Source organism: Lampetra fluviatilis, chromosome 2, assembly GCF_964198595.1.
Source record: "Lampetra fluviatilis chromosome 2, kcLamFluv1.1, whole genome shotgun sequence".
Taxonomy (NCBI): domain Eukaryota; kingdom Metazoa; phylum Chordata; class Hyperoartia; order Petromyzontiformes; family Petromyzontidae; genus Lampetra; species Lampetra fluviatilis.
In genome coordinates this window covers 25,661,101-25,676,434 of record NC_136276.1, presented here as the reverse complement: position 1 = coordinate 25,676,434, position 15,334 = coordinate 25,661,101, and the positions used below count along the sequence as shown (strand labels likewise).

The following is a 15,334-nucleotide window of genomic DNA, read 5'->3' as shown; positions in this document are numbered from 1 at the left end:
GCAGCAGGAGGAGGGGGAGGGGTGATAAGAGAGAGAAAGGGGGGGGGCAGCAGGAGGGGCAGGGGTGATAAGAGAGAGAGGAGGGCAGCAGGGGGGGAGAGAAGAAGGGGGGGGGGTGATAGACAGAGGGGGGAGGGAGACAGCAGGAGGAGGGGGAGGGGTGATAATATAGAGAGGGGGGGCAGCAGGAGGAGGGGTGATAAGAGAGAGAGAGGGGGGAGGGCAGCAGGAGGAGGGGGAGGGGTGATAAGAGAGAGAGGGGGGGGGCAGCAGGAGGAGGGGGAGGGGTGATAAGAGAGAGAGGGAGGGGGGGGACCAGGAGGAGGGGGAGGAGTGATAAGAGAGAGAGGTGGGAGGGCAGCAGGAGGAGGGGGAGGGGTGATAAGAGAGCGGATGCGTGCCGAGTGCGTGAGGCTCTGGCGGGCGGAGCGAGGGCGCGTCTCGCCGGTGACGTGTTACGAGGGGGTCCTGACAAGTGATAAGGGCTGCAGATAAAAGCTCGCACAGGCGAGCGAGCGGGGCGAGGGAGGGAGTCGTGCGAGCGAGGGAGCTGGGGGAGAGCGCTGAGTAGCGCCATGGAGTAGCCGCAGACGCACACAGACACGCAGCGAGAGAGAGAGCACCGTCAATCACCACCGCTACCACCACCACTACCACCACCACCATCATCAATCAGATAGCAAAACCCCGGGAGCGCTGCGAGACACGGAGGGCGGTCGTGGCCGAGATCAACACAGTTCACACACACACAGAGGATACACACACAGAGGATACACACACAGAGGATACACACACAGAGGATACACACACACACGACACACAGAGGACACACACACAGAGGATACACACACACATACAGGATACACACACACAGGACACATACAGGATACACACACATAGGATACACACACACAGGACATACACACACGACACACACACAGGACACACACACACAGAGGATACACACACACAAGGTACCACACACAGGACACACACGGTATACAGGATACTCGTATACATAGACACCCGAATGCACGAAACAAAGAATATATAGGATCTGCGGACACGTCCACCTACAAGTACACGCAGTACAGTAACAGCGCATACACAGACATACGATCCGCATCCACAGCACACACGTACAGTGCCACACACAGCACCGCACACACAGCACCAGTGGCATTGCACCACCACCACCACTCTAACACCACCACCACACTAACACCAGCACACTAACACCACCACACTAACCCCCCAGGACACTGCGACTTGGGCGGTTAGCGCGGGTGAAGGAGGTGGAGGAGGTGGAGAGGATTTCACAGCGCGGAGCCGCCGGGATTTATGGCGAATCGCGACGCCTCTCGCTCGCCGGGCAGAGACGAGCAGAGCACCTCACAGGTGAGAGATGAACAGAGCACCTCACAGGTGAGAGATGGGCAGAGCACCTCACAGGTGAGGGGTGAGCACAGCACCTCAGGTGACGGGTGGGCAGAGCAGCTGACAGGTGAGGGGTGGGGCAGAGCACCTCACAGGTGAGAGATGGACAGAGCACCTCACAGGTGAGAGATGGGCAGAGCACCTCACAGGTGAGGGGTGAGCACAGCACCTCAGGTGACGGGTGGGCAGAGCAGCTGACAGGTGAGGGGTGGGGCAGAGCACCTCACAGGTGAGATATGGACAGAGCACCTCACAGGTGAGAGATGGGCAGAGCACCTCACAGGTGAGGGGTGAGCACAGCAGCTCAGGTGAGGGGTCGGCAGAGCAGATCACAGGTGAGAGATGGACAGAGCACCTCACAGGTGAGGGATGGGGCAGAGCACCTCACAGGTGAGAGATGGACAGAGCACCTCACAGGTGAGGGGTGAGCACAGCACCTCAGTTGAGGGGTCGGCAGAGCAGATCACAGGTGAGAGATGGACAGAGCACCTCACAGGTGAAGGGTGGGCAGAGCAGCTGACAGGTGAGGGATGGGCAGAGCACCTCACAGGTGAGGGGTGGGCAGAGCACCTCACATGTGAGGGGTGGGCAGAGCAGATCACAGGTGAGAGATGGACAGAGCACCTCACAGGTGAGGGGTGGACATCTCACAGGTGAGAGATGGGCAGAGCAGCTGACAGGTGAGAGATGGACACAGCAGCTGACAGGTGAGGGATGGACAGAGCACCTCACAGGTGAGGGATGAGAGAGGCCCCGGAGCGGACAGGGACACCGCCACCAACGCAGTGGGGACATCCTCGGCTGGCCGAGGATGTCTCCACCCGTCCGTCCCGTAGGTGGTGCCGACGGACGCACGAGGAGTGAAGAGCGAGCGACGTGGGTCCGTCGTAGCAGCAGGGCTGCTGGTAACCGGTTCGTGGTTACTCGTTGTGCTCTGAGATGATGATGATGACGATGAAGAGAGAGAGACGCAGCCGGGTACTGTGTTGAGTGGGAACTTGCTGAACCCGTGAGGAGGTGCTGGCGTGGGATTGGCGAGTAGAGAGGCGGATGGCGATGCTTGCTTGTGATGGTGGGGGGTGATGATGATGATGATGGTGGGGGGTGATGATTATGATGGGGGGTGATGATGATGATGGTGGTGGGGGGTGATGATGATGGTGGTTGGAGATGGAAGGTCGAGGTGGCTGGGGAGGGGAGTCCGGGGTTACCGGGAGCGCAGGCTCGCGTGGAGCCGGTGTCCCACTCGGGCGAGGAAGGAGGCGCTGGACGTTGGAGAGGCAGAGGGTCGTGTGGGTAGAAGGGGTAGGTGGTTATAGGGGTAGGTGGTTATAGGGGTAGGTGGTTATAGGGGTGGATGAGTCGAGGGGTAGGTTGCTATAGGGGTAGGTGGTTATAGGGGTTGGTGGGTAGAGGGGTAGGTGGTTATAGGGGTAGGTGGTTATAGGAGTGGATGAGTCGAGGGGTAGGTTGCTATAGGGGTAGGTGGTTATAGGGGTTGGTGGGTAGAGGGGTAGGTGGTTATAGGGGTAGGTGGTTATAGGGGTGGATGAGTCGAGGGGTAGGTTGCTATAGGGGTAGGTGGTTATAGGGGTTGGTGGGTAGAGGGGTAGGTGGTTATAGGGGTAGGTGGTTATAGGAGTGGATGAGTCAAGGGGTAGGTGGTTATAGGGGTGGGTGGTTATAGGGGTGGGTGGTTATAGGAGTGGATGAGTCGAGGGGTCGGTGGTTATAGGGGTGGGTGGTTGTAGGGGTGGGTGGTTATAGGGGTGGGTGGGTAGAGGGAGGTTGGAGGCGATGGTGCCACACTCGTGAGACTTGAGGTGACTTGGTTCGAGAGCGGCCTCGGCGCAGCTCAGTCGTTGCGTCTCGGAGTGGTGGTGGTGGTGGTAGACGTGGTGGTGGTGTGGTTGTAGACGTGGTGGTGGGGTGGTGTGGTTGTAGATGTGGTGGTGGTGGTAGACGTGGCGGTGGTGTGGTTGTAGACGTGGTGGTGGTGGTGGTGTGGTTGTGGTGGTGTGGTTGTAGACGTGGTTGTGGTGTGGTTGTAGATGTGGTTGTGGTGGTGGTTGTAGACGTGGTGGTGGTGTGATTGTAGACGTGGTGGTGGTGTGGTTGTAGACGTGGTGGTGTGGTTGTGGTGGTGGTGGTGTGGTTGTAGACGTGGTGGTGTGGTTGTAGACGTGGTGGTGTGGTTGTAGACGTGGTGGTGTGGTTGTAGATGTGGTGGTGGTTGTAGACGTGGTGGTGGTGTGGTTGTAGACGTGGTGGTGGTGTGGTTTTAGATGTGGTGGTGGTTTTAGACGTGGTGGTGGTGTGGTTGTAGACGTGGTGGTGTGGTTGTAGACGTGGTGGTGGTGTGGTTGTAGATGTGGTGGTGGTGGTTTTAGACGTGGTGGTGGTGGTGTGGTTGTAGACGTGGTGGTGGTGGTGGAGTGGTTGTAGACGTGGTGGTGGTGGTGTGATTGTAGACGTGGTGGTGGTGGTGGAGTGGTTGTGGACGTGGTGGTGGTGGTGTGGTTGTAGACGTGGTGGTGGTGGTGGAGTGGTTTTAGATGTGGTGGTGGTGTAGTTGTGGATGTGGTGGAGTAGATGTGGAGCGGTTGTAGGAGCGGGATAGGTGTAGGATGGTTGTACAATAGTAAGTGTTGACTGTGTGGTTGTAGTACCGTGTTTGTACGTAGTCGTAAGTATGAGGTAGTAATCGATGAGGTTAGGGGATGTGGATGTCCAGTCGTAGGAATGTTAGTGGATGTGGAGTTGTATTGGGGTGGTTGTGGAGTTATAGGGGTGGTTGTGTGGGGGTGGTTGTGTGGGGGTGGTTGTGTATGGGGTGGTTGTGTGGGGGTGGTTGTGTAGGGGTGGTTGTGTGGGGGTGGTTGTGTGTGGGGTGGTTGTGTGGGGGTGGTTGTGTGTGGGGTGGTTGTGTGGGGGTGGTTGTGTGGGGGTGGTTGTGTGTGGGGTGGTTGTGTATGGGGTGGTTATGTGGGGGTGGTTGTGTGGGGGTGGTTGTGTGGGGGTGGTTGTGGGGAGGTGGTTGTGTGGGGGTGGTTGTGGGGAGGTGGTTGTGTGGGGGTGGTTGTGTGGGGGTGGTTGTGTGGGGGTGGTTGTGTGGGGGTGGTTGTGTATGGGTGGTTGTGTGGGGGTGGTTGTGTGGGGGTGGTTGTGTATGGGGTGGTTGTGTGGGGGTTGTTGAGTGGGGGTGGTTGTTTGGGGGTGGTTGTGTGAGGGTGGTTGTGTGGGGGTGGTTGTGTGTGGGGGTGGTTGTTTATGTGGTGGTTGTGTATGGGGTGGTTGTGTGGGGGTGTTTGTGTGTGGGGGTGGTTGTGTGTGGGGGTGGTTGTGTGGGGGGTGGTTGTGTGTGGGGGTGGTTGTGTGGGGGTGGTTGTGTGTGGGGATGGTTGTGTGGGGGTGGTTGTGTGTGGGGGTGTTTGTGTGTGGGGGTGGTTGTGTGTGGGGGTGGTTGTGTGGGGGGTGGTTGTGTGTGGGGGTGGTTGTGTGGGGGTGGTTGTGTGTGGGGGTGGTTGTGTGGGGGTGGTTGTGAGTCGCTCACACAGTCGAGGGCAGCCTCGACTCAACCTTCACCAGCTGACACCACCACTAACTACCCAACTACCGTTTTAAACAAAGTCTTCCTTTTGTGTTGTTTGTGTTGCTCGCCGTCGAAGCCGTCTCTTTCATATATATTACATTTGACAACCGGCTTGTTTGTAAGAGCTGCGTGTGTCGAGTTCCCCTCCTTGTGAACCTGAGACGCGTAGCCACGTTACTGTATTTGGACATGGGGCCGCGTGCTGCCCACGTCTATTGTTGATGATGAGACCCAGTGACATCTACACACACATCTACAAAGATCTACACACACACATCTACAAAAACATCTACAAATATCTACACACACATCTACACACACATCTACAAAGATCTACACACACACATCTACAAAAACATCTACAAATATCTACACACACATCTACACACATCTACAAAGACATCTACAAATATCTACACACATCTACAAAGATCTACACACCTACACACACATCTACACGCACATCTACAAAGATCTACACACACACATCTACAAAGACATCTACAAATATCTAAACACACATCTACACACACACACCTACACACACACATCTACAAATATCTACACACATCTACAAAGACATCTAGAAATATCTACAGACACATCTACACCCACATCTACAAAGACATCTACACACACATCTACAAACATCTACACGCACATCTACAAAGATCTACACACACACATCTGCAAAGACATCTACAAATATCTACACACACATCTACAAAGACATCTACACACACACATCTACACACACACACATCCACACCTACACACACACATCGACAAAGCTTGTAACAGAATGTTGAGGCAAGTGCTGTTAGCGAGCACCTGTGAAGCACACGAGGGGGTGATGTCGCCAGCAGTACCACGCCCGACCGCCTTTATCTCCCCAGTGGCGATATTTACAAATCGCACCGGGTACTCATTTTAGGCTGAGTCTACCTAGGGGCGGCCCAGATACTCGTCGTCGGTGTTTGTCCGTGAGCGGGAATCGAACTGGGGTCGCCGAGTTCGTAGAGTTCAAAGACAAAGATCCCCCGTATAGTCTTTAAACAGACTGTTGGGGCAAGTGCTGCCAGCGAGCACCTGTGAAGGCCGGCACGGCGCACAAGGCGGTGGGGGGCCACACGCATAAATACACGTGCATGCAGGTCGAACTTCTTTCGCACCGTACGTAGCCCACCGTGCGATAATCACATACGTTTGTGGCAAGTGGTGCTAACGAGTTCACACATCTGCACACGCACATCTACTTAGGCGCGCATTCATCAAGTCGGGGGTAGAGAACGCGTCTCGTCGTGTTAACGACATCTGGCCGCGTCAATTCATCTGCTGTGCACTTTTGATATGGTTTTGTGTAGCGGAGGCTCGTTAAGTGTAGCAGCATCAACTTGGAGTCGTGTATGGAGAGAGGGGGGTTTCCTGCAGTGGTGCGTACGCGTCGAGCAGTGTGCATCATCTGCCAGACACGATTCATATATTCGCACACGGCGACAGAATCCGTCCGCCGAGATCACGGCCACGGAGGCCGATGGAAGAACGGCGACGATGTTGCAGCTGGTGGCACTACAAAGTGCCAGTGGGAATGGGTGGATTGTTAAACATCGCCGGGGTGGTGGGAGGTTGCGGCAGCTTGGAGAGGGCTTCGTCCAGCAGTGGACTGACCGCGGCTGAACGATGATGGCGTTTGACTGTTCAGTGTTTAACATGGATGTATGTGAACGTCGCTTAAGGGTAAGTGTCGCGTGTGTGTGGGGGTCCTGGTGTGTGGGTCCTTGTATGTAGTTAGTACTGTGTGATGAACTTCTTTCGTACCCTACGTAGCCAACCGTGCTAATCGGATGTGCGTGTATGCGTGGAGCGTTTAAAATAATAATAATCATCATCAGCCTTGGTCTATCCTCTGCTGGACAAAGGTCCGCTGCCATCCACAATTCTGCGATGTAATAATGTAGCTCTTAATGCGTGCACAAGAGCTGTGTGATACGATCGTTCCATCTCCTTGGTGGACGTGTTTCTCGGACGCTTACCATCCACTCCCTGGCTGCCACTTCGCTATTATCGTTTACTTTCCTTGGCAGCGTGGATGATGTCTTTACCAACAAACAAAAAACCCTGAGTATGTTCTCCAATCCACGTGTTCCCTTTTTCCCTTCGTAATTGTAAACCCAAGCACACACCTCTTCGTATCTTGCGCTCGTTTTTTTGTGAATTAACCAAGTGCAACGCGACTCGTATAACCGTGCATCATGTCCGTTGAATACGTTTCGGTGGCTAATTTGAAGCGTATGTTCAAGTTTGCAAGGTTGCTTTCAAAAGTGCGCCGTGTAAAGTTAACGCGTACAGACAGTCCTGTCTCTATATGCAGCGGCAAGTACATTCCTGTACACGCTGGGTTTAGACGTCTCGATCACGCCTGTTGCGTGTCCAATACAACACTGGCAAACGCTGTCACAAGTGTTTTTTGAACTCTGATACAAGCACGTCAAGTAAAAAGCACGTGATTTATTGCCTCTAGTTAGTGAATGCTGTGAGCCTCCAGAAGTGACACGTGTGGTTGTTAGGGTGACCGTGAGAGAGACATGCTTTCATGTGTCTTGGGTTTTTAGTGGTGGTGGCTCCCGTCTATTGGGAAACATTGCAGGGCTGAAGGACAATTGACCATTGCAGAAAGCTTAGATTCATCACGCTTAGGCTTGTTTAATTATTTACGTTCACGAACCAGGCTCCGTGATGATTCACTTACATATTTCGCTGTTTAATGGCCAAAGTATCACACTGCAGTACGCAAATTAAAACATATCAGGAAATATGTTTGGCCCATTACTGCAGTGTTATTTAATTGTAAAATTGAAAAATGCCACCGTTGTAATTAAAATATTTAGCCATGAGCAAAAACTTATTTTCGCACTGTATATACAGCCTATGTATTTGTTACCACTAATATTCGTTTCACCATACGAGTTTAGACATTGATGGAAAAGTCGCAGTCTTAAAAGCGCACGCACAGTATAGTTTTGTGGGTACCCCAACAGGAAATATTGGTATCAAGTGCTAGCATTGAATTGTACATTTTCAGGTACTGTGTGTAATACATTGAGTACTAACACTTTATAATACTGTTGTTGTGTTAGAAATTAATTAATGAATCGGTTTAAATTATTAGATCCATAACCACAGGGACCAAAGGCAAAAGTAAAAGCATTGTAAAATTATTAAAATACTGCATCTTGTACCATATTGATAGTGTGGTGATGTTTAATATCGTCTGTAAAATACATTAAGAAATTAAATTCAATCAGTTGAGGACAACTGCCATGAAATACGAGGCTGGAATTACATGTTTAATGCATTTTTAATCCAGCGTAGTTTAAGGATTTGCAGGACTGTACTGTCGTTTCATTGTCATAAGATAACTCGACTCAACCCTCCAGGGTCATTACAACAAAAATGCCGCTGCGTGTGAAGTTGCCAGTGGTCTTCCGATCGAGAAAGACTGGCCCCTGCCATGGGAATATGGATTTTCCAACAGTGGCTTTTGGCTCCTAACTGAGAGGAGCGGCCACCCTTTAGCTTGTTTGAGCGGAGGTACCAACATCGATTGTGTATAGTCAGAGCTAATTCTCATTTCTTTTTTGTTTTACATTTCTAGGAATGGTTCGCAGAAAGAATCTCCCATTAAGAAATGTGTTGGATGCATCAACTACTGAAGCCGCAAGTTCAGAGAGAACCAAGATACGCACAAGTTTAAAGGGGACTACAACCGCCGGGGTGGATGGACAACTGAGGTCAAGACTTGTGAATTCCAAGAGAGTACAACAGAAGCAGATTAATCCCAAGGCAGGCCCAGAGGGGGATTCCCAAGCAGCCATGATGGAAACAAGTCTTCTGTGTGTTGCGGCAGAGACCTGTTTGCCAAAGACTTGTGATTTTTTTATTGGTCAAGCCGAGATGAAAAGAGAGGACAGTACGGGCAATTGTCCGCCAGTGAAGCATGAAGAGGTCGCTGCTTTCTGTAAAACATACAGCCCTGAATGTACAAAACAAACACAAGAGAAGTTAACTTCAGACGATGGAGTGAATGACTCTGAACAGGCAGAAATCGCCGCCGACGACACTCAAAGAAAGAGCGAGCCAGACTCCACCACTGACACATCATGCAAAGTAACTACCGCCGGCAAAGATGACGAAGCCGACGAGGTTGGTCAACGGCCTTCCCCAAAGTCCCCTGACAACGACGGTGTCAAGATCACGGTAAAGGCGGACGATGTTGGCACCTCCCCAACGCCGGAGCTGCAAGACTTCACTTGCAGTGCCTGTGGCTACAGTTACTATGGCAACGATCCTACTGACCTCGTGAAGCACTTTCGCAAATACCACCTCGGGCTGCACAACCGCACACGGCACGACGCGGACCTGGATAGCCGAATCCTGGCGCTGCACCGCACGGGCCGCCTGTCGGAGACGAGCGAAATGTTGGGGCTCGCTGGCCACGCCGATAAACTGAAGATTGCAGTCATCCAGAAGACGACCACCTCGTCCTCGAATGGTTCCTACGATGTGCAGGTGAGTAAACGCAAAGCTAACTGATGAGCAGCTGCTGCCATTGTCCCCCCGCCTCCCCACCCCGATCAGCACTGGGAATTATAACTGGCATGATGGGGCATGCCGGTAATACACTACTTTTGTGGCAGTGGTTGGTGAGTAATGCAGACATATACAGTGTGCGGGGCACCTACCTGCAACATTTTGGCTGATGAGATGGTAGTGCACGCAGACGAAAGATAGTTTCGTGTTATCCTCCCCTGTGAACGTGTGCTCCAGGTATATGGTACTCTGTTTTACTCCCATAAGCACAGTACTCGCTAAGGAATTGGCCCAATATTCTCTTCAGGATCCCCCTGAAAGAGATTTTAAAGATGCATGCTTACCAGACAATTGCTATCTTTACGTGGGTATGATGAATGTTTAGTGGTAGAAAAGTGAAACGAATTTACACGAGTGTGTAGAAAATGAATTATTATGACAGTACAGCAATTTATATTGTCTCAGCCTTTAAAGTGAATTTTGGATATACTGTAATTTAAATGTTTGAAATATTTCCTTACTCATATTTGAACCAATGGGATATCTCAGTTTTTAGAAGACTGGGCTCACAGGTAGCTTCCCGGTTGGGACTAGCGTCCTCTGCTAGGAGCCAGGGTATAAGGTCAACCAATGTTAACTTTGCACAAAGTTGTACCAATTTAAACTACCGCAAAAAGGATGAGCGGCAGAGTAATTTCCCTTGCATGATTTGAACCATCAGATTGTGAATGCATTTCTCTTCCACACTCTCCTTGTGCTGCTGACCATAAAAGTATATATATTTTTCAGTAGACAAGTTTAGGCAAAATGTTGTATACTGTTCTTGCGTTAACAATGCATATGCATTATTATCCCTGAAGGTGGCGATACAGGGCACCCTTATCGGTATTGGGCGGAAGACTCCGGACTGCCAGGGCGACACAAAATACTTCAGGTGCAAGTTCTGCAACTTCACGTACATTGGGAGCGCCTCGGCAGAGCTGGAGAGCCATGCCCTCTCCGTGCATCCCAGCAAGCTGAAGTTGTCTGCCGAAAATCCCAACGATGACCACAGGAGAAGCAACGCAGCCGCAGACGTAGACGCCGACGGGCAGATTTTGGATGGTCCCGTTGGGGCGAGTCAAAATGCGCGTTGTGAAAATGTTGAGCAAGAGTCGGCATCTGAAGGTCAGGGTTTATCGCAGCTGCCCGCTGCAGGTGCCACATCCAGTGCCGCCGCCAAGCAGAGCGACGATTCACTTCGGCGTCTCCAGTGCAGGTCGTGTAGTTTTGCCTGCGAGGGCGGCGACGGTGAGAAGTTGATGTGCCACTACCGTGAAATCCACGGTGATACGTTTTCAGGACCGTCTCCTGAGAAACAGGAGGAAGCGACGGAGGGGGCCGTGATGGATGAAGTTGTTCCGGTGACGGATGGTCAAGGCTGGCTCGCCGACGGTAGCTCGTCCGTTATAAAAGGCCCCGGGCGAGGAGACTCCAGAACCGCGACGCCAACACACACCGTGCTGCCGGAGGGCAAAGATGGTCTTAATCAGGAGACCTGCCCGGACCAACCACTGGAAATCTCCGTGCATGACGAACGTCGTGACACTTCATATCAGTGCACAAAATGTATATTTACATCGCCCACCGAGGAGGGACTTGCTCGGCATTGCAGGTTGGTCACATCCGCTAACAGTATCACCCTTCAAGTGCGGTTTATTTTCTGTTGACCCTTTGCCCACATGCCACATAGCTTGGTATTGTAGTAGTGCATGATTATGCATGCTTTTTAAATTAATAATTAACCGTTCATGGAGGAAAGAGTTGAGCACGAACCCCCACGTGGGGGAGTAACGGTAGGGGTTATAAAATGTCTGTCGTCACCAAGCCGTTAGATCCGTATACGCAACTTTTCCCGTATCATACACCTCGATTAACTGTGATGGTGAAATATGAGCGCTGCAGTTCAAGGGATGAAACGATATACTTTACACGTTGAATGCAGACATTGTTGCTGTCATCCCACGCGACACACCAATGTATGTTTTTCTTTTGTTACTGGAATATACGGCAAATAAAACACATATGCGATATGACACGAATGAGAATATTCTAAATAAAATGCTATCGTTGAAGCTGTCAAAACAGGAAGGAGTATATGAAGCCATTCTGTTGGCATGCAAAAATGTGAATAAGGTATATGGGCAGACATTACCTACTATGGGTTACCTACCTGTTCAAAGTAATTGTAACGAGTTATGCCTCCTGTCGAGAAATGGATTGTTAATTTAACCATGTTTGATCAAATATATGTGTAATACGTATTTGCAAGATTTGGTAGACACATCACCTCCACACTTTTACTGATGTGGGATGTCTCATGACTTTCATAGTGTATGCCCAAAAGAGGTTTAGATCAAATCAGCTGGATTGTGGGTGATGCACATCTCTGTTGGTGGTCTTGAGCCAACGGTGGAAATTATACATTACTATGGCCGGGACAAGTCTCTCCATAGGTGTCTACATTTATTGCACAGTCAGTCAAATAGTAACTTAAGCCTTTAGTCACAGCTCCTCATGCCATGCAGATTATGGGTTTTGTTTTGACCATACCGTCAGTGCAGGTCTCATGACTGGTTCAGGTGTCATTCATCACCAGTCTTAGCCGCAGCTAGGAATCGAACTCAGGTCACCGGGTTAATAGCACAGTGCTGTAACCACTGACCCACTGCGCCCCCCCCCCCTACGCAGTTTGTGGGCCAGAGCAGAAATCAATACCACCTAAGGTAGCAAAACGTTCGTCATTCTGATGTATTTACATGGCCGAAAAGAGTGAATTATTTGAGAACCCACTCGTTTCAAACGGTTATCACATAATTAATCGGTATTGCCCACATAAAGAAATTGGAGCCGCAAAGGTCACGCCACCTCTGGTGGTACCGATAATTGAAATATACGATATTTGGCTCGAGGACTACCATGACTGCGTACAAGTACAGGAAAACAAACGTTGGTAACTGCTACTTTGTCAAGGAAACGTTTCTGTACGATCATTGGGAGGACGGATTCCTTCTCCAGGAGGAAGTTGTGTAAATACCCCATTGCTACATGGTAGGACAACTGTTGTATATGTTTGACAAGGTAGGACTCACTTTATAGACAGCAGAGCCATGGACGATGGACTACGTCAATCTCCAGCCAGCATTTGAACTCGCACCTTTTAAAAATATGAGCTGAGCCCTCTTTTGTCACGGGCTATAGCTGTACGTGTTAAAAGCCTCACGGCTTGCTGCGCTGTACATTTTAAATTGTATGTATAGATTTTGTTTCTATATATATGTGCTGGTTTTTTTTGCACCTGCAGAAAAATCCACGGCGTCATGAAATGCCAACACTGCGATTTTGTTGCTGAAGATGCGCCCTCCCTTGAAGAACATTTCCGAAAAGTTCCCCTGCATGTCATTTGCATGAGTCAGGTGTCACCGGTTACAGTGGGGCCAGAGAGCGCTATCAAGTCCGAGCATTCGGCACTCTATACCAATCTGCTCGCCACATGGGCCACATCTGGCTTCTCCTTGGTCGCGCCTGTTAAGAGCGAGAAGCCGTGCGATCTGACAGGTAACGGCTTAAGCCTGCAGTCAAACAAGCTCAGCGCGAGGTCTTTAAACAATCTACTCGCGACTCGGGGATCTGGATCGTCCGGTTCAGAGCACGGGGTAAGCCTTCGACAGCTTGAGGGCTCCGCGTCAAAAACGGTCCTCAAGAACGTTTTGACGGCGCAGAGCGCCGCACGAGGTTACTTCGCGACGAGGCAGTCGATGACGCAGTTCGTCTCGCCACATTTAACCTCCGACCTCGGCGCCAGGACTCAGAACTTTAAGGGCCACAATGTGGCTCCTGTGGAGGATGGCAGCAGCATGATGTCCGGCATGGATTTCATGACCTTCCCAGCTGCGGATGGTGAAAGATCCAGGGAGGAGCTCCCATCACTCAGAGTGAGTAAATGTGTTATCTGTTTTGTTTTGGTAATATTTACTTAACTGTACAAAAAAAAAGTGAGACTAACACACGTGCAGCTGCTGTATCTTGATTCTAAGAAATGTTTAATCAACCAAATCATCATGTTCATAATTTAAATATAAAGCCTGGTCTACTGTTAAAATATAGCTGATTCAGTAAAAGAAAATAGAAGGAATTCTTTGCAAAATAAAAAAAACTACTTGGATTCCCAACATATACTGTAATTGTGTTTTTAAAGGTGTATGTATGGCTTTCGTCAAAGAATACCTTTCATAACTACTATACAGTACTTTACTTTAAATCGTTTCCCCCCCCCAAACAAAAAAAAACTAGTCCAGTTGTTTATATAATGTCATAATGATGGGTGTTTTAAAAGAGCTGTAAAGTTTTTTTTAAACCCGCACGTGACTTCTGGATCACAGCTGAGGGTAATGAGACTTGTAGAGGGTTTAGCAGAGCGCGTTACATAATGTCAAACTAACATTGCTTGAAAAATGTACATTGTGCTCCCCATATACATATACACATACTCGTATTCATTAAAGTAATTTCCTACGCAGCTTTCAAACGCTTTGTAATAGAATAAAGTTGTCTCGTTGAAACTCTTGAGATTATTAGAGTGCAGTATTGTTTGGCAATATTTTTGCCCCCCCTCCATTCTTATATACGAGTTACGATGAATGATTACATTTTTGTTAATGTATATCGCGTGTAAATAAATGCTAAACTACGTCCGTAACGGCTGGAACATCACACAACACGAGAAGCGGCGGCTCAGACGCGACCCACAAGGGTTATGGGGGGAAGTCAAACGATACACAACGGAGCCAGGCCGGGAGAGAACGATGCCCTGATAAAAGTTTACAACGTTGAGTTGAGAGGAGGGCGACCTGCCACTTCTTGATGGTGATCCCCTTCCTTCAACTTTACACGACGTGTGACTTTTAAATGCCGTTTTTGTCAGAGGAAGGTGGGTTTTATTTAACACGCGGTAGGGCTTTCACTACCAATATTATCCAGAATAGAGGTTTTTGGGTGTGATCGCATAAATATGAATGTGTCGTTAAACCCGCCACCACCCGACACAGCCAATTTGTAAGTTTTGTCACATAAACACAACTTGTCAATTCGTGACTAGTTCAGCACACCGTGTTTTAGAGTAAACCCACAACATTTACAACTTAAGTACGACGTTTCACCGGTAATTACAAACAGCATCATCAAGCCACAGTCAGAATTGTTGAGAAATCCAGTTTTGGTATTACGTGAAAAACTCCTTCAAACAAGTAAAAAAAACGGTTTTATTCACAACTTTGTTTAACTCACGGTCGAAGTACGTCAATGATGCGACCCATGCTCCCACATCAACGCTTACTTGAATTAATTGATTACTTTATGAATGCATCTTCAATGTACAACTTTTGTTTGTGTGGAGTGAGGGTGCCCGTAACTCGTTGACACGGAGCAGGCGAGCCTGAGACACGTGGCGCCTGCTTCTTGGGCGAGGCGATTCGAGCGTTTAGGGCCCTCGGCGTTTTTGATCTACACAAATATATATATAAATAATAAGGCGTCCACACAAAATGAAAATTGCTTTAAGTAGCGAATACATTGATTATTTGATACAGCCACGCATTGTCACCGGATCTGAGTATGTGTGAAAAATGTGGAATTGATTTGACAGCAGGAAGTAGACTAAGTTTTGATTACAAGATT

At 49.7% G+C, this 15,334-nt stretch overlaps 1 protein-coding gene across 4 annotated transcripts in view; it reads left to right on the top strand.

Annotated features, from left to right (window-relative positions):
- Nucleotides 1–984: 984 nt before the first annotated feature.
- LOC144944565 (zinc finger transcription factor Trps1-like) overlaps nt 985–15,334 on the top strand; it is a 39,709-nt gene continuing 25,359 nt past the window's right edge. For 2 of the 4 annotated variants that reach the window (XM_078872856.1, XM_078872831.1), the window contains exons 1-4: nt 985–1,398; nt 8,685–9,598; nt 10,480–11,273; nt 12,963–13,593. In XM_078872856.1, the coding sequence (XP_078728982.1) occupies nt 8,687–9,598; nt 10,480–11,273; nt 12,963–13,593 (2,337 nt within the window). In that variant the 5' untranslated portion in view covers nt 985–1,398; nt 8,685–8,686. Of the gene's footprint in view, nt 1,399–1,977; nt 1,988–2,165; nt 2,172–8,684; nt 9,599–10,479; nt 11,274–12,962; nt 13,594–15,334 lie in introns of those variants that run through there. The other 2 variants (XM_078872838.1, XM_078872846.1) reach the window with 2 other exon arrangements.